Consider the following 21,413-nt stretch of genomic DNA (forward strand, 5'->3'; position numbering starts at 1 on the left):
CCGCACCACCAACAATCTACCGTCGCGCCGATGATGACGCGACCGTTGGCTGTCTTTTAATGTCTTTTTTCGTTAAAGAGCGAAAAAGAAAATTCTTTTAATTCAAGATGGTCACAAGATACCATTTCGAGACGCTCCATGTCTTCGACCGTCCTGCGCCAAGATGAGCTCCTGCGCATCGTGCTAGCGTACCAAGACGGCGTCTTTGAAGAGCTGCTGCCGCACTTCGGTGCTTGGAAGCGCTTCAAGAACGCCAACCAGCGCGCTGCGTGGCTCCTACTGCACTACGCTGGCCTGCACTGGCTGCAGCGGCTCTTGGCGTGCTGGCCCATCGCCGACTCGGTCGTGCTCATGGACATGGCAGCAAGCCATGGGCAGTTGGAGCTCGTGCGCTACCTCAGCGTCCACGGTGCATCGGGATGCACGGCGTATGCCATGGACGCCGCAGCGCGCAACGGCCATGACGACGTCGTCCAATTCTTGCACGCGACACGGTCCGAGGGCTGCTTGCGCTACACGCTGGACCACGCCGCCATGAATGGCCATCTCTCGATCGTACGCTTCCTCCACGACCACCGACACGACGGCTGCTCGACGAACGCGGTCGACTATGCAGCTCGGAACGGCCACATCAACGTTGTCGCATTTCTCCTGCAAGGCCGCCACGAGGGCTGCACGCACCTGGCGCTGACGTTCGCAGCGCAGAACGGGCACCTGGATGTGGTCGCGTATCTGGTTCAGCACGCGTCGATGGCCTGTATCTTGATTGCCATCCCGGCCGCCAGAGCCCATGGGCACCATGACGTGGCCACGTACTTGTGCGACGCGCATCCCAACGCGCCATGCGCCGATGCTCACTGCGTGTTTCAGCCCATACCAGTATGCTTGCCTCTTGAATGATAACAAGTGCAATTTGGAAATTGAGTTTGCATTTTGAGGTTGCGAGGTTGCCTTTTCAGTTTGCTGTTGCAATCTTTGGAAACGACGCAAGCATCATCATACATGGCCCACGCAAGCACGCTGGACACGAGTCGGTTCGCGCTCGCCCGGCTCCGCGACGCCTCGTCGGACGCACTCGATGCGCTGCTGCTTGCCGTGCAGGCGCGCAGCATCGAGGTCGTCCTGTCGCCGCGGCTCTGGGGCCTCTTCCAGCACTTCTCGACGCTCGGGTCCGACCGGCTCAAAGCACTTCGGGTCGCCGAAATCCACGCGCTCGACAGCCACGTCGGCAGCGAGCACAGTGCAGGCAGCGCCCTCGTCTTTATTGTGCAGCCCCTCGTGGCGCAAGTGTACCTTGTCGCGCGACGCATCGCGAGCGTCGTCGAGCACCAGCCGAAAGGCGCACCGCCGCTCGTCGTTCACATCTTGCACGCCGGTCCCGTCATCTCTGTCCCCTCTTGTCGTATCGACGAGCCTTTGTGTAGGCCCCTGGAACGCGCTCTGCGCAACGGTGCTGGCCCAAGAACGCACGGCCGACGTCGTGCAGTTGACGCTCGCCCTCTTCCCACTCGGGTTCATTCCGCTCGACAGCGACGTGCTCACGATGGGGTCGGACACGCTCTTGCGCGAGTGCTACTTGGGCAGCAACAAGACGAGCCTTGCGTACAACGCATTTCGAAACACGATATCGCAATGTAATACTGTATGTAGGACGATGGCGCATGCGCTGTACCAACTCGAGGTGACGCTCGGCAAGATTGACCACATCTTTTACAAGGGCAACCTCGCCCACGCGCTATGGAAGCACCTCGCATCCCTCCACATTCAAAACGGCGTGCCGCCTCCCGCGAAATCCAAGAAGCATCGCATCGACTGCCTCATGGTCTTTGACCGCAAGCTCGACTACTTTGCGCCGCTGAGCACGCCATTGACGCAAGCCGCTTCTGCTTCATGTGTACTTATTAAGACGATGATGGTAGCTACGAAGGGCTTCTCGACGAGGTCCTCGCATACCGCGACGGCATGGTGCAGGTGGACGCGAATCTATTAGACGACACCATTCCGAGTGGCCAGCAGCAGGTGCAGCGAACCACCGCGAGTGGGTTGACACGTCTGTAGGCGCCCATGAGTCTCTCGAGCGACGATGCCGTCTTTGAGCTCTGCCGCAACGTCCACATTCAAGCCTTGGGGCCGCTGCTGCAGCACCAAGTTGCTGCTATCTCCGAGGAGCACGCCGCACTACAAAAAGCCATGCACGACGAAGCAGCGTGGAAAACCGACATCTCGAATCTTCCGGGCCAGGTCCAAGCCCACTTGGTAGCTGAAATGGCAGGTTATGAGCCGTCGCCGACACGTGTATCGATGTAGCACCAGCAGAGCTTGCTCAACCAGCATCTGCAGCTGTCGCAGCTCCTGCAGGCGACGACCAACTCGAAGGACTTTCGACGGCGCTGGCTCCTCGAACGCGCCATGTAGTCCGCACACGCCTCGTCTGCGACTGAGAATATACCGTAGCATGGAAGGCGAGCCGCGCCTCGGCGACATTGAGCAGCTCATTTGGAAGCAAGGGCCGCTCCTCCACGTGCTGCGTCTTCTGGCTCTGTACGCCCTCTTCTTGTCTGTCTGCACATGGGTTGAAGCGCCGATGGTAACGTAGACACAGCCTCGTCAACCACGGCATTCCGAGGGAACTCTATTTCCACCTCAAGACGCAGATCATGCAGTTTTACGGCTACGAATACCTGCATACGTTCGAGAACCTCGAGCAAGTTGGGCTCCTTCGCATGCAAGACCAAGCGCAGAAAGCCGCGCCCAACCTCTTGCGTGCGTTTGGCTGCATCGGCAACTATGGCGGCGACGTTGTGCACCCGGACGACGCGGGCTACGTCTCGGGCGGCTACACGCCGCTGCTCGTCAAGCTCGTGGACGCCGCGCTCGGTGCAACCCTAGCCCTCTTCCATTTCGCTGCCAACACGCTGCGTAGGTCCTTCGCAGTGGGAACCCATGGCCGAGCTTTTGCACCAACTGCCAGGTCCGTCGGCGCACTTTTCCACGTCTGACGCGGTAATCACGACTCTGGAAGCCATGTCATACTCAAAGGAGGCAGGACAAGCCGCGCAAGAAGACCAAGTTCAAGACCGTGCTGGTGGTCGTTGTCGGCGGCCTCACCTGGCTCGAAATCGCCGCGCTGCGCTTCTTGGGCCAGCAGCGTACTCTCCACCATCGGCGTCTCGGATGCTCACGCGGTGCCAATAGGCAACGTCGCGTTCTTATTTGCGAGCAACGCGATCGCATCCGGGCAGCGCTTCGTCGACCCGCTCCTCGAGGCCGTTTACAACGGTCTCCTCGACCAAGACATCAAATAGACCTCTTGGTAACACACGCGTGGTATGCGGCAGCTTTGCTTTGACAAGCCGGTTTCGTTGAAGCCTCGTGGCGGCCGGTCGCCGTACCACGAATATATCGAGCACAAATGACATGGTTGTTGCAGGTCGGTTGCAGGGCGACGGTGGGGTCCTGGATCTCTCGACTACCTACGCTGGCAGCGGTGGTCCATGGACCAGTGGCGAGGCCTTATGTCGTCGATACTCTCACAACACAAGACATGGACTGCCGTTAACGTTATACGACTCGAATAGTACGCTCGTGCGAGTCTGCACGGGTATAGCCGACGATAAATAACACTGAGGACGACAACGACGCGCGAGCTTAGAAGGTGTGGCGGGTCTGGTAGGCCGGCGGCGTCTGCGGGCACAGGGGCGCGGGCGATGTGTAATAGTTGGAGAGGATCGAGACCTTGTCGAGCGCCGAGACGCGCGCGTCCTCCATCGGCGTGCTCAGCGCACGACGGAGCTTGTCGACATTGTGGACGACCTCGTTGAACGACGGCGTGCTCTTAAAGGTGGCGAGCGAGAGCGATGGAAAGCCCATGGAATTTGGTGCGTAAGGAAGCGCGGCTTGTAAAATGAGAGCGTCGTTGCGCAGCCAACTCAGACGCGCTACTCTGCCGGCGCCATCTGGCTGTAACCTTGCCCGATCGCCATACAAATCGTCAAGCGCCAGAGCATTGTCCCACCGTTACTAGCACGACGGTATCTTTCGAAGCACGAGGGTGGTGGTCCAAAGCCGTCAATACCTCGTCGGCCGAGATGAGGGTTCAGAACGACCCGTCGGCGGCAGAGACGGCGACTGCCAATACTGCCATCGAGCTTCCAAGACGGGCGACAAATATTCCGCACCAGTCTCGATCATCTCTCGATGCCGGGTATCAGAGAGCAGCTGCGCAGCATCCGATACAGTGTAGGCCGAGTCAGACGCGAGGACCTTCGATGCGCCAACACAGAAACACGCCCACTTCATCACCAAGCACCTTCCGCCGCACTCGTACAAGATGCTCCGACGCTTAAAGTAAGGGGAAGCATCGATTGACGCGAGGCTTCGAAAAAAGTTTCGAAAAAGCGCGTGCGTGGAGACTGCCACGTCATGCGATCTATTTATAGCGCGACGTGGCGGCTTAAAATGGCGCCAAGCGTACCGGTTGGCGCCATTTTGATCGCTGGCTCGCACCGGCCGGGATGACCACTTCTGCTTCCGACGTCATGTGGTCGATCCCGGCGCTTCTCGCTTCGACGCCGTCGGGCCGCGAGGTCCGTGAGTACTATGTCGACGAGAGCTCGCCAACGCTCGACACAAACGTCGTCGCGACATCCGCGCCGCTGCCATCCGCGCCTCGGCTGTCCCACGCGCTCCCGGATGCGCCGCTTTTGCCATGCTGGGGCGTCTTCCTTGGCGCGCTCGTCGCCATGCTCATGACGCTTATCGTGTACAAGCTCGTGCGCGGGAAGCGAAAAGGCCGCCACTTGTACCGGACAGTCCCGCTCGCACAGCTCGTCACGGTGTGCGAGGCGGGCGAAGGCGCGACCGAAGATTACGTCTTGATCGAAGTCTAGCGCACGGAGGCGCCGTGATAGAATAGATAGATAAATACATGCCAATAGAGAGAATCAAGCATTCGATTTGTTGAAGTAGGCCTAGGCATGCTTGCCAGACGCGGTCGTTGCGTGCTTCGGCGAGCACAGCACGAGAGCGTCCATGTACCAGCCAAAGACGACTTGGACGAGCACGATGAGCGGACTACAGAGCACCTCGAAGAGGTAGCAAGCCCAGTCGCGCGGCGCGATGCCTTGACCCATGATGCGACCTGCCCAAATGCCCATGTCGTTGGTGATGGCGTACGAACCTAGTCCTAACATCCATCTCCGTCACGATGTACGTGGTAGCAAACCTCTGGCAATGCCCCGCATGAGGCTGGCGGCTGCCGCATCCGGCCTACTCCATCATCCATGGAGTTGATGATGATATGACGCAGACCCGTCGACGTACGAGACGAGGTCGGTGGTGCCTTCGATGGCCTTGGTCATCGAAGGCTTGGTTGCTTGCTCCTCCACGTACATCTTGGTATCGATGCTGCCCGGGTAAAAGCAGTGCACGCGCATCTTGTACAAGCCAAGTTCGTTCCTACTCGGAGCGATTGAAAAACGCCATACGCGTACCACGAGGCGGCGGTACCGGAGCGCGTCGGCGAGCCCGCGCAGTGCGTACTTGGACGCAGCGTACTGGGCAAAGCCCGCAAACGCCACGAGGCCCGCGCCCGAGTTGATGAAGATGAACCCGCCGCCACCGCCGCGCGCGACCATGGCCGGCAGTGTCGCCTACAACATATGTGTTTCAAGAATGTATCAAGCGACGTTGATACCTTGATGGTGTGAGCGCGCCAAAGTAGTTGACGTCCATGTGATCGCCATGTCGTGGTCGAGCAAAAGGCCGGGCAACGAGACGCCGGCGTTGCACACAACGTGGTCGGTGACGCGCGCATGGAAAGCGTTAGCGTTGGCCGTCGCGACCGCATGCAGCATCGCGTCGGCGTCCGTCACGTCGCACGCGAGAGCGCACACGGGATGCGCGCTCAGCGCCTACGTACTCCATCGCGTCATCGCGTATATATCGGTCCTCGTAAACGCACCGCGAGGGTAACTCGGGCTGTCTCCAGAGCGGGCTGGCTCCGCGCCAGAATCGAGATCTGCGACCCAACACACCATGGTAAGGACAAGGTACGTCAAGAGCACGGGACCTTGGCGCCGGCGCGAGCATAGTGCGTGGCGATCGCGAGTCCGAGACCTTGGCTGCCGCCTGTCGTCGAGTCCCATCAGCTTCAACGAACGTCAGAGCCATATAAGTACGAGTACCCGTGATCAAGACGTGCTGGTCGCGCACATCGAGGCGCGGCGCGGGGCCGAGCTTGGCCCACGCCTGCAGCGCCTAGAGGTTGAGTTGAGCTAGTGGAACCACCGAGGCCTTCTTCTTCGTACAAGGGCGCCACCAAGAACGTAGAGCGCGATGCTGGCCATTTTGCAAAATGGATTGTGACCAGGGTTGTGACTGGCTCCATTTTTCCGACCGCAAGGTAGACTACCGTCGTTCGAGAAGCGCATCAATTTCCACCAAGACGTCACGGAGCTGACCGCCTTCGCGCCGAACAAGGAGCTTTTGGACGGAGCTGACCGAGGCGATCGTTGCCGCTTGTCCCGGCGTTCCCATGCACGACGCTGTCGTCGGTGCCAATCTGTCTGTGAAGCGCTTACAGCCAGCATTGCTAAAGTGTAAAATCAAAAACACGCTGTAACTATCTCTGAAACCTGGTCCTTAACCACACAATATCAATATTGTCATCAACACACTATACTTTATATATAGACAGTTACGCAGTACTGTACTTGCAACCTTCTAGATAGTCATCTCAACCGCCACGCCTTCGCTCGACATGACGACTTGAGCTTCTTCGTCCGACTTGACGGGCGTCTCTTGCACCTCGGGGGTCACCTCTTCCGGCGTCGTCGCCGCCGCCGTCTCCTGCTCTTCGGGGACAGCGGCTTCAGTGACGGCCGCGAGGGCCACCGCAGCGACGGCCGCCTTGGCCACGCGCTGCATGGGCTTGCGGTTCGACTGGTACACCACGGTGGGCGCGACGGTCTCGACCTCAAGCGGCTTGCCGCTGCGCACGGCGTTGGCTTCCTCCTGGTCGATGAATCGGAGCGTGTTGATGACCTCTTCCTTGCTCGCCTTGAGCTTGTCCAGCACGTTCGCGACCTTGGCCTCTTCCTTCTTTGCCGCCGAGAGCGTCTCGTCAATGACAAAGCACAGGTCCTTGTCCTTGGACGCGATCGCGCGCTTGACGTTGATGAGGTCGACGACCCACTGCTCCTTGGCGTGGACGGCTTGCGCGCCCTTCTCCTTGATCATCTGGTCGACGTCAATGAAGGCGGGAATCTTCGTGAGCATGTCGGCGCTCCAGTCGATCTCGCTCGCCTTGGTCGCGATGAGCGACATCTCCTTGCGCTCGCCCTTGGAGAGGTCCATCCAGCGGTCGACGGCCTTGATGTCGCCGTCGACGGCGACGAGGAGCCAATCGAGCGTGTCGCGCACTTCCTTCATGTCCATGCCCGGCACAAACTTCTTGGCAAACTCGGCGCACGTCTTGCGGTCGTAGTAGTTGCGCGTCTTGACGAGGCGGCGGATCACGTCGAGCTCCGACTCGCGGAGCTTGAGCGGCACTTCGCGCTCAGCTCGTGTCTTGCGCACACCGTCAAAGGCCACCGGCAGCTTCGCGTGCTCGGACGCGATCGACTTGTAGTTCGAGTTGAGCGCCCGCGCGCGCTGCTCAATGAGGTCCGACTCGGCCTTGCGGACTTGGATCTCCTTCTGGAGCGACGCCTTCTCGGCGGTCGAGAGCGCCGACTCTTCCGACTCGATGCGCTCCATAAAGCACTTGATCGACTCGACCTCCGAGCACAGGTTGGCGTACGCGTGCTGGAGCGACTCGTCCTCCTCGGCGAGGCGGTTCGTGAGCATCTCAAAGGTTTCGCCGAGCTGCGCGACGAGCCCGCGGATCTGCGACGTCATCATCATGTCCTCGTCCTTCTCCTGCGGCTTCTCGACGTTGTAGACGTCTTCGACGTACGCCCACACGTCGCGCTTGACCGCCTTCTCGTCCGCACACGCCTTGGACTTTTCGAGCTCGGACGTGACCGAGTTGACGTCCGACTCGTCTTCGTTGAGGAGCTTCCCGCCCTGGACCATGTCTTCCTCACGCTCCTTGCGCGCCGTCTCGAGGCACTTGGCGTCGTGCTTGCCAATGTCGGGCGTGTGCACCGTCACGTAGAGGAACCACGAGTCGGAGCTCTTGAGCATCTCGAGCTTGTGCTCGCCCTGGAGAATGCGCTGCTTCTGGCGCATGATGCGCTCCTCCTGCTCAATGACGCGGTGCGTAAAGTGCTGCACGAGCCGCTGGAGCTCGGACGCGCGGACCGCTTGCTTGACGAGCCGGTCAGCCTCGCGCTTCTTGCGCTTCGAGTGGTCGTGGAGCGCATCGAGGACCCAGTTGCCCGCGTCCGTCATAAGCGACGAGAGGTACGCCTTCTTCTGCTCGCGGCACGCCTCTTCGTCGTCGACGAGGCGCTTCTCGTTCTCGAGGAACGCATGGTACTCGGCGATCAGCACGTCTTCGCTGCTCGCGGTGACCGTCTCGTCCGAGAGGCGCGTGATGAAGCCCGAGATGCGGTCGAGGAGCGACTGGCACACCTCGTGCTCGGACGCCAAGTGGCTCTGCTGCGCGTCGAGCTCGGCCTGGAACTGCGCGCGGCGCGCGCGCACGTCGTTCATAAAGTGATCGCGCTCGTCGACGTCGTCGCCCTCCATCGGCGTGCGGTAGTTGGAGGCCACAATGTCCGACGTCTCTTCCGAGTTGATGTCGACGTCGCCGTTGAGGCGGTTGACGTACTCGGGCGCCATCGCGAGCGCCGACTTGGCGGCCTCGACCGCGGCCTTGCAGCCGTCCTTGTGCTCGGTAAAGACACTCGTGTCCGCATCGCGCTCCTCGTTCATCGCCGCGCGCTTGAACATGAGCAGGCGCTGCGACTTTTGCTGGCGCGCGAGCTGCTCCGCGAGCGTCTCGCAGCGCTTCTTGGCGCGCGTGATGCGGTCGCCGTGCTGCGCCATGCGCAAGGACGTGTACTCCATGCGCGCATCCTGCGCCTTCTTCCACTCGAGCTCATACTCCTTGTCGAGGGCTTCGTGGCGAAGCTTGCGCTGCGAGTACGCCTTGTTGCGCGACTTGATCTCCATGTCGAGCGCCTCGAGGTCGCGTTCGATGCGCGACATCTTGTCTTGGCGGCACTCACGGTACATGAGCACGTGCTCGTGTTCGAGCTTGTAGCGCACGTCCTCGTCGCGGCACATGTCGTCTTCGCGCTTCATGTTGGTGCGGTCTTGCGCCCAGTGGTCGCGCTCCTTGCTGAGCTCGCTCCACTCGTCGTCGAGCGCGACACCTTCGGCTTCGAGCGTCGAGGGCTCGGCGTCCTGGAGCTGCTGCACCTTGACGTGGAGCGCCGTGAGCTCCTTCGGGATCGCCGCGTCCAAGCCGAGCTGCTGGAACTGGAACGAGATGCCAAAGGCCTTGACGATCCACTCGTTCGCAATCATCTTGGAGACGGGCGGGTTGTGGTGGTCCGACCAGTCGGCGCGCTGGCGCGACCACTGCGCCATGTCCTTGTTCCACTCGGTCGTGTCGTTCTGGAACGCGTCCTTGGACTTGAGGAACTCGACCTTTTCCTTCTGGCGCACGTCCTCTTCGAGCGCCCGCTCGGCCTCGTCGGCCTTGGTGTCGTCGTACACAATGTGCACGGACGCTTGCTGGATCTCGAGGCGCTCCTTCTCGCGAGCCATGCGGGCCTCCTGGGTCGCCTTGCGGGCAACGAGCGCTTCGTGGCGCTTGTTGATGAGCTCGCGGCGCGTGAGCTGCGAGACCGCGCGGGCGTCGTGGGCGCGCTTGCGCGCGGCCTGCTTCGAGACACGATCTTCGTTGTCCTTCTTGCGCTTCAAGAGCGTCGCGAGCTTGTTCTCCATCTGCTCTTGCTCCATCTTGAGCTGGAGCCAGACGACCACGTCGCTGTACTCCTTCGCCACACGCAGCTCCGTGTTGGCGCCGGCGTTCTTGAACGCGCGGAACTGGTCGTTCGTCAAGCCAAAGAAGGCCTTGAGCGCATCGCAGTCGCGGTACAGCGGGTGCACGAGACAGCCCTACAATCCAGCATTTAGAAAGTGCAATCTGAGAAAGGCAGGCGTACCGAGAGGAAGACCTGGAGCGACTGGGCTTTCTTGGCCGAGCGCGCGACGCGCTTCTCGGGAAAGGCCGGGAGCGCCTTGGCCGTGATCTTCTCGCCGAGGGCATTCGCGAGCCACTCAAAGTCGGCCATGCTGCGCTTGCGCGTGAGGTTGTACTCCTTCGCGGCTTCAATGTCGGACGCGCGGAGCGTCTCGCCAAGCGCCTTGACGTGCGCGGCGTTGGGCTCGAAGAACGCGTCGACGTTGTACGTCTCGGTCTCGCCACCGGCGTCCGCGACGCCAATCTTGATGTCGAGCTTGGAGAGGAACTCGAAGCCTGGAAGCGGTTCGGTGCAGCCCTCGACTTCCATGGACGCAAAGGCCGGCGGCTTGGACATGCAGTTGTTGCAGTGCTTGACGGGCGCCGCAAAGCCGAGCTCCGGGATTGGCTTCTGGCCTTGCGAGCAGCCGTTGCACACCGAGCGCGTGCAGCGCTGGCAGTGGTACGCGCGGCGGCCAATCGCAAACTGCCGGAAACAGATCTGGCACTCCTTTGCTCGGCGCGCGCGACTTGCGTCGGGTTCTTGGTCGCGAAATCGTTGAGGTTGACGCTGTTCGTGTCCGAGCCCGACTTGATGCGGCTCGTCGCGATGACCGTGTTGGCGAGCGTCCGCATGTTGGGCGTCGGCTTGGGCACGTTGGCTGCGAGCGTCGGCGCCGCCGAGTCGGACGACGAGGCCGAGGCCGGCGCCGCGATCACGGCCATACCGCGCGCGGCCGTCATTTGCTGGCGCTGGTTGAAGACGTCGGCGGGCTGCTTGATGGCCTTCATCTGGAGCGAGATCGTGCAGCTCTTGCAGCAGCGCTGGGGCTTGTCGCCGTAGCCAAACGACGGCGGGACGCACATCTTGTTCATGACGCACTCGCGGCAAAAGAGCTTGCCGCACACGCGGCAGTGGTGGCGGCGCGGCTGGGGAAAGCCAAAGCGCTTGCCGCAGTCCATGCAGTCGTCCGAGAAGTCATCGGGCACCCAGAGCTTCTGGAGATCGGCAATGTCGTCGGTGAGGCGGTCCATTGAGTCGCGCATGTTGTCGTTCGATGAGACGCGGCGCGTCGTGGGCACAACCGGGCGGCGGCTTGGCGCCGAGGCTGGCGGCGCAGGCACGGACGCCGGTGCGGCGACGGCGACCGACGGCGCCGACCGAGGCGCGTCGGCGACACCGACTTCGTGCCGCAGTAGATGCACACTTTGTCGTTGGGCGTGATGGCGCTGCCGCATTTGGGGCAGGCTACCGACGCGGACGACGAGTCGGCCATATTACACGCAACAACGATAAGGTCCCTGGTGAATGAGTAAATGAAGTCAACTCACACTGCTGCGCTGACGGGGGGAGAGGCAAGAAAGGGCCAGTCACTCTCCCGAGCATACAAACTCCAAGCCGACGGACGGATCCGGATAACGGCCAAGAGCGACCGCGTGAGTTACAGCTGTGAGTACCCGTCTGCTTCAAGGATGGCGCGAGCACTCACGTGCCGGACCAGAGCTCACGATTCGCGCGCTCCAACGTAGAAAAGAGAGCGCACGTCGTACTCATATCTGCCGCATCGTCCTCCTCCCGTCGGCCATGCAGCTGCGCGTGGGGCTCGTGGCCGCCGGTACAGTAAGAAACGCGTCGGAAGCTCGCGACACGGTGGCATTACGTCAATGCGTCACACGCAATGCGGGCGGGGCGACCACATCGACAGCCCCTGACGCAGCACCGTGACGTGGTAGTAGAGATGAGCGCGTGTCAGTTCTCTGGCAATAGATGCGCGCGAGTAACGCTGCGTTGCTCAAGTCTCACGAATTGCACGTCTGGTGTCGATATACACTGCGGTGCATCCTACTCCAGCCGCGGTTGAACCACGGACGACCCATCTTGCGCGGTGCCAACCGTCGGCTGGCAGAAGGGATGGCATCTGCTCGCGCAGCAGCAGCACCCAAGCGATCACTCTACGATCTTATCGTGCTCGGTCCATGGACAAGCAGCATGCAGTGCCACATTCGACCGCATGGACGGAGCTGTTGGAAGATGGCAGGAAACATATCTCGCTCCGGGCGTGCTCTCCTGCTGCTGCGAGACCGACGCAGTGATGTGCATACAGTATCTTTTTCTCTGGCGCGGCTACTCGTTCGGTTCAACCGTCCACATTGCCAAATGCCAATGCGACTAATCTGGGTCCAGCCATCGCCGCCTTTGCTTCGACGCCGTCGTCATACCCAGGGACGAGCGATGTGTATGGCACGAAGACCAGAGTCGTCTTCATGCGGTGGACCATGTGCGGTCGATCCCTCTCGGGCACAGAAAACCGCCAAGTACATACTACCCAAGGGAATTGATGGATCGCGACGGTTCGCAGTGGATCTTAACCGCGACCGAGCATGGGCCCGAAGAAGGACAAGAAGAAGGGCAAGGAGAAGAAAGGTAAACGAACGACGATGCCATCCACCATCATGCGCTTATGGGGAGGCGCGTAGACGAGAGCGCTGACAATGGTGGCGTGCTCACGCCCGAGGACCAAGTCAAGGTCCTTGGCTGCATGAATCGGTCGTTGCAGCAGCAGCTCGCCGACCGGCAAGAACTCGCTGTGAAGGCGCTCGAGGCGAAGCGCGAGCTCCAGAACCGCGTCGCGGATCTGCAGCGCGACTTTGAAACGGGGCGGAGCCAGACGTTTGGCATCACGCAGGACATGACGCGGCAGTACAAGAGCATGCAGGAGGAGCTCCTCAATCGCATCAACACACTCGAAAACACCAACATGGAGCTGCGGGACCAGCTCGGTACACGCCTATTTCATCAACGCCGCCGACCTTCGTGTCTTCGTGCAAATTGTAGAGCTCGCGCGCGTCCACCTCGAGGAGGTCAAGCGAGACAAGGACGGCGCGCTCGCGGGCAAGAACAACGAGATCCAAGAGCTCAAGGCCAAGATGGAGGAGATGGCCGCCGAATTTGGCGACATGCTCAAGGAGACGCTCGACAAGATGCGCGAGCGCATCGAGATCTCCAACACGAGCTACGACAACGAATCCAACACGCCCATGATGCGCCGCCTCGAAGAGTTCAACCTCGGCGGCAGCTCGCCGGCGAAACCACTCGTCAAGTGACGAGGCTGTAATGTGCATTGCACCAGGATTACATCGTGTTGCTGCCGTCGTCGTAACAGCAGTCATGGACCGTCGGTCACGGCGCGGGCACTGCACTCGACACTGTTACCTGTCCTTGCGGGAGGGTGCGATTTGTGACGCTGCGAGTGTACACGCACTGCGACGATGGACGACGTGCAAGAGGGACGGCGGAGGGAGGGCACGAAGCATGAGGACGGAGGAGGCTGGGCGTCGCATCGACACCCTCCAAGAAAGCCATTTCATCGCCCGATCCAAAGACTGGGTATGGGAATGCAGCCAAGGATAGGCGCTGCGATCGATTGCAATAACGCCGGTTGTATACAGTACGTGTACGTGGTGACTTTGCACTTACAATAGCTCCCGACCATTGCGTGCGCTGTATTGATACTTGAACGTGCAGCCTCTCTTTCGCGTGTGCTCGCGGCGTCGATATTGTTACCGCGTCGTAAGTAGCGTCGTCCGAGCTGCTTGGTCAAGTCCAAGATTGCGAAGCTGCCCCGTGAGTTCTTTACGCATCCGCAACAGTGTTGTCGTCGAAAACGCGCCGAGCTTGCGTTCCATGCCGTTGAAAGCACTACGCTCGGGTCTGGATCATGCTGCTCAACCTCCCTTTACAGACCCTCCACGACGTTGCATGTGCATTCGCCATGGTCGTCCATACTGCACACGACGAAATGCATGTGTTTTGAACAGGACCTTGCACCACTCGGATTTGAAGCGGCGACGAGGCGACCGTGTACCAGGTCGAACCATCTCTCTTTTCCATTGGTTGTGTGACGATGCACACAGCATCGCTGCAGTGTACTAATACAAATCGGTCGGATATTGAAGAACGCATCTTCTCACCTGTGGGCAAGATGCGGGTCGTGTACTCTGAAGCGATGACGAGTTGATTGTACACGGAACTGAGAACGCGCCGAAGCTCTGCGCTCGGTTCTGCGCACGGACAACGCGGTGCGTTCGAGCAATCTCGATTGCTCTGGAGAGACGTTTGGCCACCATTTTAAGTGCATGTCGTCGGTCGTACCCATGGCGGTGCGCGAAGTGCTTGATGCGCACCACACGTTCGGACCTGCTTTCTGTCCATCTCGCGTTCGAAACTCTTGGTCTGGGGTGGAAAAAACACTTTCACGGCTTGAGTGCCCTACTGTAAAGTAGCGGCTACTGGAAGGCGCTGCCGGGTAGCCCTTTGTCGCCCTCTCCTAGCGTCCTTGGTCATTTCGACATCCGCCGTGGGCGTCGAGCCCGCGTCGGATGTCGAAATGAACCACTTGTGAACCCTAGCCCGCGCCTGTATAAAATGAGCGGTTGTGACGCGTTGCAATCGTGGTGCACCAAAGCTTTTCAACGTGGTTGCTTCCGACAACGTACTGATTTATTGGCTTTCAAATCACACGACGCATGGTCAAGGGCGCTTCGAGAGGTATCTGCTCAGTACAATCCCGCACAGTCAGCCCGTATGACAGCCGCACGCAGCACAGTATCGACTGCCTCGGGTTGTTCGACACATGTGTCGTCGTACTAGTCCTGGGGACACCGGCCGGTTCCAATGGGTCCCTCTCATCATCCAGTCAGACACTGCTTCGCTCTCGTTAGTTGGAATCCTACTGCTATGCTCTGGTGCATGTGCTCCTGGCTCTCATGCATCGTGCCACGATGCATGAGAGCCACGATGATCGTGCAGAACGTCGTTCAAGATGGTTAGAGACGGACTTGATTTACAACCTCTTGTCGCCATACGATTCGGTGCTTTGTTGTTGCGACAGGGTAGCCGTGCGAGCCAGAGTTTGAGACCAAGTGTGGCAGAGGGAACAGGCAAAACGACTAGTGTCGAAAGGGCAATGTGATATCCGATAATGCATCTCCCGCCGGTCGATCCTGAGCACATTCGAGGGCCTTGGGACCCAGCGCGGCAGTGCACATATCACATAGCATTGCCGCCAAAAATTTCGCGGACAGTGAATTCCACACGATGACGCGATCCTGTCATTGATACACCACGCGATTGGTCAAAATAGAACCAAAGCGAGCCAATCGCAGTGGGTGCGGCCCGCTCTCGCAGCAACCGACTCACTTTTCCAGGAGCAGCAACGATGAAGGTGCTCCGCAACGCGATCTCGGGCACGCGGAACCGGTACACGGACGACGGCTACGACCTCGACCTCACCTACATCCACGACCGGTACGCGCCATGAGCCTGCGTCGATCTTACCTGCATGCGCAGGGTCCTCGCCATGGGCTACCCGGCGACGGGCATGGAGAAGACGTACCGCAACGACGTCGCCGACGTCGCATCCTTCTTGAACAAGAAACACCTTGACAAGTACCTCATCTTTAACCTCAGCGAGCGGTACGCACCTTGGCGCAGGCTTCGCCTTCATTGATCGTTTTGGTGTAGCCACTACGACAAGGCCAAGTTCATGCAGCGCGTCGAAGAGTGCGGCTTCCCCGACCACCATCCACCGCCGCTCCAGGTACAACTAAGGACGCGATATGGCCTTTGATGACATAGATATTGACAGGTGCTCCTCGACATCATCAATCGAATGGCGGCCTGGTACATGGCGGACGAGGAGAACGTGGTCGTCGTGCACTGTATGGCCGGGAAGGGCCGTACGGGCGTCGTTGTCACGTGTTTTCTCATCCTCATTGGGTACTTTGAACGGTACAGTATTGATGGAGAATATTGTCATTGCGCTTGCTGAGCAATGGACGTAGCGAGTATGGCTTGAGCATTTACCGCCAGTCGGACGAAGCGCTCGTCGACTACGTGCGTACGGTGAACGGCATCTTCTGGAAGCGGCGCGGCCAAGGCGTCCGGTACCCGAGCCAAGCGCGGTACATCTACTACTTTATCAAGCAACTCGCCGAGCTCCGCGCGCCGCCCGCCCACTTTCATTACCGCCTTCCAGACCTCCCACCGGCCTCCCACCTCGTACGAGCCTCGACAATGTGTTCGCGTCGTAGGACAAGTTGTCTGTAGTTTCTGCGACAAATTATCATGACGGGCGTGCCCAACTTTGACAATGGCGGGTGCACGCCGTTTTTGCACGTCCTGCCTGCGCCGTCCGAGCACATCAAGACGCCGATCGTATACAACAGTGCGTGGGACTCGTCTGCCTTTGTGAGCTACCCGTCCGACCCGATGACCCGCATCGTCTTCCAGGTGCGTCACACCCGATATCTCTCGTCGTTAACTTTGACGTAGACCGAGTGCCATCTGCAAGGTGATGTGCTCATCCGCGTCTTCCACGCCAACGGCAGTGCGATCCTCGGCAAAAAGAGTCGCAAATGTGCCACGTCACATTGCACACGGACTTTCTCCGGCACACGGTACGTCAACTTCATCTGAATCTGAATCTCAAAATCGCGTCTCCACCTGTAGATGCTCCGCGGCAACAACCCCAAGAACAGCGTCACTCTCTTCAAGCGAGACATTGATGACGCCGATGGCAACAAGCGCTTCCCCGACTCGTTCTCGATCGAGCTCGTGTTTGAAATGACACCGACCGACGAGCCGCACGCGCCGAGCGTCGCCGTCTCGCCGCTCTCGACGTCCATGTCGACGCACACGGTCAAGCGCGGTTTCCTCGTCAAGCAGGTAGACATTACTCGACTCGAATGTTTCCTAACCCGCCTCTTCGTGTAGGGCGGCTTTGTCCAAAACTGGAAGCGCCGCTGGTTTGTTCTCAAGGACGGCCGCCTCACGTACTACAAGTCGGAGGAGAAGCTGCAGCCGCTCGGCTACGTGGCGCTCGAGGGAGCGACGATCGAAGCCTGCAACGGCCGCGACGCCAAACTGCCGCGCCATGGCTTCTTCTTCAAGGTACGTGCAGCAGTGGTTCCCGAGTAGGTGCAATCTTGTCGTCAACCAGGTGGACCCGCCCCAATGCGCGCAAAAGAAGCGCGTGTACTACCTCGGCGCCGATACGCTTGACGAGATGCACGACTGGATGCGCCTGCTCAAGGAGCACTGCGCGTGCGTGCCACCGCTGCTCTTGTACCGGTCGTCGTCGTCGTCGATCTCGTTCCCCAAGCAAATCAAGTCGGCCGATGCACACACGCTTGGTCACAAGATGAGCCAGACCTTCATGAATGGCCCGTCGTCGGCGCCGTCAGTGGTCGAGAAGCAGCGATCGGCGCACCGGAGTTCGCTGCCGACGCGACCGACCAACTGGACCAGCCAGCGCTTTGACGACTACGTGGACGACGATCTTCGCGGGTCGCTTCCGTCCGGTGTCGACAGCTACTACCACTATGTGTACTCGACGGACCAGCTCTTGACGGCGAGAGAGCTGCAGCGCCACCTCAAGGCCACGCACGAGTTCGAGTCGTTCCGGCGACTTCCGCGCGCCGATGCGATGCAGATCATGCTGCTGCTCGTCGTCGAGATGTACCCGAGCCTCCTCGATGCGGCCGAGGACGACGGTGACAACCTCCTCGACATGATTGCCGATCGAAGGGACTTTTAAGACCTGAAGTATATTCGTTGGCAATGGTAGCGATTCGAGTTAATAGCGACGACGACGAGGAGAGGGGAGGAAGAAATCGAGAGGGTCAGCCCGTGTAGTAGTACCACATGTGGTCAGGCGTGTTGCCAGCGCGGCCCGAATTCTGGTCGTCGGGCGGCGAGGGGAACGTAAAGACGTTGGGCATCGGTGGCGGCGGTGCGCGGTACGCCTGCATGAAAGGAAGGCCATGAAAGTCGTTGAAGAGCACGCTGTTCGGAAGCGTCGGCGAGAGCTGGGCCCGCGGGTACGAGGACGACCGGCTCGTGGTGGGGAGCGTTGCAGTCGTCATGGCCAGCGCTTTCGTGGCCTCACCTTGGCGCATGCCATCGTCCATCGTCCAGGGGCCGGGCGATGCGAAGGACGGTGGCACCTGGCGGCGCGCCTGCACGTTGGAGCGCTCGGGGCGGTTCTTGCGTTTGATGAGGCAGAGGCGGTCCGGTCGGTTCTGCCGGAACTCGGGGTGGCTGAACGTGCAAATGTTGGTTTGGCTCTTGGTCCACTTGCGGAAGCCAAAGTAGTTGAGCTGGCGCTGGAAGCTCGCGTAGTTCGAGTGCTTAAAGTACTTGGGCAAGACGACGTTGGCGACCGCGTGGAGGTCGAGGATCTGGATCGACGAGCCATCGAACGCCCACGCGATGATCGCCGGGTCCTCCGTCTCGAGCATCTGGTAGAGGTACCGGAGGAACTTGGGGATGCCCACCTTGCGGTGCTTGACCTCCTTCGCCGGCGACGACGACGACGACGACGATGACGTGGCGTTCATAGACTCGGATTTTCGCAACTGGGCCTGCTCGACGGTCGCGATTCCCACGGAAACCCCCGTAACGGACCCTTTTCCGTAAAGATCGAAAACCCAAAAACACGGTATTTTTAGATTGCGCGACGAATGGCAAGTATCCCGAGGTCGAGGGCGAGGTCGACGCCAAGATGGGCTATGCAAGGGCGAGGTCGATGGCGGGAGGATGGACTACATGCGTTCCCCTACATGGGAGCGACGATGACATCCTTCACGAAGGAAGAGATGCGACCTTTCTCGCAAGCAGTCGATGGGCGGAGATGGCGACGAGAACGACCTCCGCCATGTACCCCGACGAGAGACGAGGACGCGCAAGGCGATTCCCTCGCGGGCGCGGTAGACGCTTCTCATCAACAAGCTGGAAGGGTACACAACGACAAGCTAGTACAGTACAAGAAGAACACTATGCAATACAGCGACGGGTCGGCTTCATCATACGGCAGCGACGCGGGCTGCCCGGCGCACCATGATCGGCGGCTCGAGCGCGTCCGTGCGCTGCGATGCATCGGGCTCGAGGAGGATCGTGTAGATCTCTTCCATGGTCGGGCGACGCATCGGGTCGGCCTGGAAGCACGCTTGCAAGAGCGCTTGGTGGCGCGGCCGCAGCTCGACTGTCGGGAGCCGGTCGCCTTCGAGGACGCGGACGGCCGCTTGGAGCGGCGAGAGCGAGGCAAACGGACTCGCCTCGGTGAGCGTCTCCCAGATCATGACCCTACTCAACCGCCCGTCTGGATCCTGCATATTACGTAGGCTATCGTACGCACCCAAAGGCAAACGCGTCCGAGCGGGGCGTAAAGGTATACGGCGGCGTCAGCGTCTCGGGCGCCATGTACTTGAGCGGGCCGACGCCTTCTTGGACGAACGCACCGCCCAAGGAGCTCACGCGGCGACACAAGCCAAAGTCAGCGAGCACACCGCGCTGGGCGCTGTCGACGAGGCAGTTGCTACAGCATCGCATGAGCTTCGTTCGATGCGACACGATGACGCACCGAGCTGCCAAGTCGCGGTGGACGAACCCCGCGGCGTGGATCGTTGCCGTCGCCGCCGCCATATCGGCGAGCACGAGGTCTTTTTGGAGAGACGAGAGGTGGCTTCGGTGCGTCTCGAGGCTTCCGTGCGGTACGTAGGCCGTCACGAGGCTCAGCGGGAAGGCCAAGTCGCTGCACGCGCCGATGAACGGTACGATGCGCGGGTGCTTGCCAAACTTGTCGAGGACGGCGGCTTCGTGCTGGAACTCTTGCACGATCGCGTCTTGCTTGTCCCCGAACGCACTCTGTCGGAGCGTCTTGACGACAACCTATATGCATGCTCGCCCCGTCGTGCCGACGTACTAACTTGAGCACTATCCGCACCTCTTGGCCGCGGTACGAGGCTCGGTACGCATCCCCGCTGGCCCCGGCGCCCACGAGTTCCTTGATGGTGAGGTCAGCGTACGCGATCTCCGTGTACCCGCCCGCCTCCTGCACTTCCATCGTGCTTTCCAGGAGCTGCAGTCGCGTCAGCATGCCTGCACGCACTGTAGAAGACGCCTTACCTGGACGTTGGCTTCGTCGTCGCCGTGGCTCGGGTGCGATAAAATGTACGTCCGAAGCGTCTGCACTTGATGGCCAATGATGATTGTGCACGTAAAGAGCACATGGCCTGACTGCGGCGCCGTTGCTTGCAGCGGAAACGAAACGTGCTCGATGTCCCCATGCCATACCTACGCGGCTTGTCAGAGGCGAGGGGCGCGCAGCGTCGACGTACCAATGTGTGCGACGCCGTCTCGCTCAGCAGCGCAAAGCCCTCGGGCAGCGCATCCAGCGACACGTGCACGAGCGTGCCGCGGGCAACGTGCGACAGAAGCACGTCTCGCGACAGCGCGCGGCAGCTCGCCGTCGTGGCTTCGGCATGCACGTCGTCGCGCTGCTGCGACTCAAAGGCCCAAATGTCGAGCGCAAACGGCAGGATCCCAACACAGAGCGGTCCGTACGCGGCAAAATGAATGTCGGCCGCCGACGGCGTCGTTGGGAGCGCTCGAAACACGCCCTGCCGCGCCTCGCGACTGAGATCTGCGGGTGGCGAGAGCGGATCGTACGGACGGGCGGCGCGGTCGACGGCCGGGCTGAGCCGGTCGTACAGGGTCGAGGAGGGTGGTGATGGTGGGCTGGCCGACGTGGCGAGGATGCGACCAATGTTGAGGCGGCGCCGCGCAGGCTTGGCAAATGTCTGGACAACATCGTCTTCGTGGTCGTGTTCCTGCACGCTGTGCGGAGGCCACGCTTTATCGAAAGCGGGCGGTGTCGGCGCAGACGGCGGCAGCGACCAGTGCAGCGTCTTGCTCGACGTGGCCTCGGTATCGCACCGCGCCTGCTGCGTTTGGGACCGCTGCGAATACGTCGTGAGCGCATTCGATGGCAGCACGGGCGCGTCGATCGCGACCATGCGAAGGTCATTCTGGAAGGCCTCGGCAGCCTTAAAGACGCGGCCATAGACCTTGGACGTCACGACGACCATGGCGCTCGCGAGGAGATCGCAGACGTACAAGCCGAGCGCGCAGTAGGCGAGGACGCCGGCGCGGTATACGAGCGGGTGCGGGTCGTCGAGGAAGAGCTGGAGGTCCGTGCGCAGCGGTGGCAGCGTCTGCACGTCCAGCGCCAATAGCAGGACCGGCGTCGTCGCTAGGAGCCATACGCAAAGGCCCTTCCAGAGCGCAAAGTACGCAACCGACGATGCGACGGACTCGCAGTAGAGGTCCCAGTGCGAGATCGGCCGGAGCGGCGTGGCCAGCACCATGTTGGCGATCGCAATGTCGTGCTCCCAGAGAAGCGCGACCGCTTTGTAGAGCACGCGGCGCCGGCGC

The 21,413-nt window shown here is 60.6% G+C and overlaps 9 protein-coding genes across 9 annotated transcripts; 4 read left to right on the forward strand and 5 right to left on the reverse strand.

Annotated features, from left to right (window-relative positions):
• Nucleotides 1-138: 138 nt before the first annotated feature.
• On the forward strand, nucleotides 139-3,335 carry SPRG_00579 (hypothetical protein; the record flags this gene model as incomplete). The annotated part of the gene is made up of 12 exons (XM_012338804.1): nucleotides 139-818; nucleotides 1,017-1,375; nucleotides 1,425-1,602; nucleotides 1,651-1,894; nucleotides 1,942-2,019; nucleotides 2,059-2,256; nucleotides 2,308-2,411; nucleotides 2,455-2,541; nucleotides 2,597-2,877; nucleotides 2,924-3,003; nucleotides 3,047-3,149; nucleotides 3,196-3,335. The coding sequence occupies 12 exons, from the start codon at nucleotides 139-141 to the stop codon at nucleotides 3,303-3,305; spliced, it is 2,502 nt and encodes an 833-aa protein (XP_012194194.1). The 3' UTR covers nucleotides 3,306-3,335.
• A 313-nt stretch (nucleotides 3,336-3,648) lies between these two features.
• On the reverse strand, nucleotides 3,649-3,870 carry SPRG_00580 (hypothetical protein; the record flags this gene model as incomplete). Its single annotated transcript, XM_012338805.1, has 2 exons — nucleotides 3,649-3,762; nucleotides 3,814-3,870. 2 exons carry the CDS (start codon nucleotides 3,868-3,870, stop codon nucleotides 3,649-3,651), a joined length of 171 nt encoding a protein of 56 aa, XP_012194195.1.
• Nucleotides 3,871-4,514: 644 nt separating this feature from the next.
• Nucleotides 4,515-4,924, forward strand: SPRG_00581 (hypothetical protein; the record flags this gene model as incomplete). The annotated part of the gene is made up of 1 exon (XM_012338806.1): nucleotides 4,515-4,924. The coding sequence occupies one exon, from the start codon at nucleotides 4,515-4,517 to the stop codon at nucleotides 4,887-4,889; it is 375 nt and encodes a 124-aa protein (XP_012194196.1). The 3' UTR covers nucleotides 4,890-4,924.
• A 43-nt stretch (nucleotides 4,925-4,967) lies between these two features.
• SPRG_00582 (hypothetical protein) lies at nucleotides 4,968-6,347 on the reverse strand (the record flags this gene model as incomplete). Its single annotated transcript, XM_012338807.1, has 9 exons — nucleotides 4,968-5,179; nucleotides 5,225-5,268; nucleotides 5,323-5,457; nucleotides 5,509-5,651; nucleotides 5,688-5,912; nucleotides 5,963-6,019; nucleotides 6,071-6,129; nucleotides 6,186-6,258; nucleotides 6,309-6,347. The coding sequence occupies 9 exons, from the start codon at nucleotides 6,345-6,347 to the stop codon at nucleotides 4,971-4,973; spliced, it is 984 nt and encodes a 327-aa protein (XP_012194197.1). The 3' UTR covers nucleotides 4,968-4,970.
• Nucleotides 6,348-6,660: 313 nt separating this feature from the next.
• On the reverse strand, nucleotides 6,661-11,457 carry SPRG_00583 (hypothetical protein). The gene is made up of 2 exons (XM_012338808.1): nucleotides 10,122-11,457; nucleotides 6,661-10,074 (listed from the first exon to the last, which is right to left on the reverse strand). Exons 1-2 carry the CDS (start codon nucleotides 10,494-10,496, stop codon nucleotides 6,724-6,726), a joined length of 3,726 nt encoding a protein of 1,241 aa, XP_012194198.1. The 5' UTR covers nucleotides 10,497-11,457; the 3' UTR covers nucleotides 6,661-6,723.
• Nucleotides 11,458-12,459: 1,002 nt separating this feature from the next.
• SPRG_00584 (hypothetical protein) lies at nucleotides 12,460-13,271 on the forward strand. Its single transcript, XM_012338809.1, has 3 exons — nucleotides 12,460-12,563; nucleotides 12,617-12,919; nucleotides 12,975-13,271. Exons 1-3 carry the CDS (start codon nucleotides 12,521-12,523, stop codon nucleotides 13,241-13,243), a joined length of 615 nt encoding a protein of 204 aa, XP_012194199.1. The 5' UTR covers nucleotides 12,460-12,520; the 3' UTR covers nucleotides 13,244-13,271.
• A 2,086-nt stretch (nucleotides 13,272-15,357) lies between these two features.
• Nucleotides 15,358-17,736, forward strand: SPRG_00585 (hypothetical protein; the record flags this gene model as incomplete). The annotated part of the gene is made up of 11 exons (XM_012338810.1): nucleotides 15,358-15,446; nucleotides 15,489-15,614; nucleotides 15,663-15,738; nucleotides 15,787-15,929; nucleotides 15,983-16,199; nucleotides 16,248-16,430; nucleotides 16,473-16,491; nucleotides 16,548-16,597; nucleotides 16,650-16,865; nucleotides 16,914-17,090; nucleotides 17,140-17,736. 11 exons carry the CDS (start codon nucleotides 15,358-15,360, stop codon nucleotides 17,734-17,736), a joined length of 1,893 nt encoding a protein of 630 aa, XP_012194200.1.
• Nucleotides 17,726-18,538, reverse strand: SPRG_00586 (hypothetical protein; the record flags this gene model as incomplete). Its single annotated transcript, XM_012338811.1, has 1 exon — nucleotides 17,726-18,538. The coding sequence occupies one exon, from the start codon at nucleotides 18,536-18,538 to the stop codon at nucleotides 17,822-17,824; it is 717 nt and encodes a 238-aa protein (XP_012194201.1). The 3' UTR covers nucleotides 17,726-17,821.
• Nucleotides 18,539-18,902: 364 nt separating this feature from the next.
• On the reverse strand, nucleotides 18,903-21,413 carry SPRG_00587 (TKL protein kinase). Its single transcript, XM_012338812.1, has 6 exons — nucleotides 20,318-21,413; nucleotides 20,106-20,273; nucleotides 19,924-20,058; nucleotides 19,561-19,868; nucleotides 19,336-19,515; nucleotides 18,903-19,283 (listed from the first exon to the last, which is right to left on the reverse strand). The coding sequence occupies exons 1-6, from the start codon at nucleotides 21,344-21,346 to the stop codon at nucleotides 19,004-19,006; spliced, it is 2,100 nt and encodes a 699-aa protein (XP_012194202.1). The 5' UTR covers nucleotides 21,347-21,413; the 3' UTR covers nucleotides 18,903-19,003.

Source organism: Saprolegnia parasitica, assembly GCF_000151545.1.
Source record: "Saprolegnia parasitica CBS 223.65 unplaced genomic scaffold supercont2.2, whole genome shotgun sequence".
Lineage (NCBI taxonomy): Eukaryota > Oomycota > Saprolegniomycetes > Saprolegniales > Saprolegniaceae > Saprolegnia > Saprolegnia parasitica.

Bases quoted from the DNA above. Each gene is read 5' to 3' on its own strand.
- SPRG_00583 (XM_012338808.1), bottom strand. From the start codon at position 10,496: ATGTCCAAGCCGCCGGCCTTTGCGTCCATGGAAGTCGAGGGCTGCACC. The intron at 10,075-10,121 runs GTACGCCTGCCT...GCTGGATTGTAG, and splicing joins CGCTCCAGGTCTTCCTCTCG to GGCTGTCTCGTGCACCCGCT.
- SPRG_00584 (XM_012338809.1), top strand. From the start codon at position 12,521: ATGGGCCCGAAGAAGGACAAGAAGAAGGGCAAGGAGAAGAAAG. The intron at 12,564-12,616 runs GTAAACGAACGA...GGAGGCGCGTAG, and splicing joins GAAGGGCAAGGAGAAGAAAG to ACGAGAGCGCTGACAATGGT. The intron at 12,920-12,974 runs GTACACGCCTAT...TGCAAATTGTAG, and splicing joins GGAGCTGCGGGACCAGCTCG to AGCTCGCGCGCGTCCACCTC.
- SPRG_00587 (XM_012338812.1), bottom strand. From the start codon at position 21,346: ATGGTGCTGGCCACGCCGCTCCGGCCGATCTCGCACTGGGACCTCTAC. The intron at 20,274-20,317 runs GTACGTCGACGC...CAAGCCGCGTAG, and splicing joins AGACGGCGTCGCACACATTG to GTATGGCATGGGGACATCGA. The intron at 20,059-20,105 runs GTAAGGCGTCTT...ACGCGACTGCAG, and splicing joins ACGACGAAGCCAACGTCCAG to CTCCTGGAAAGCACGATGGA.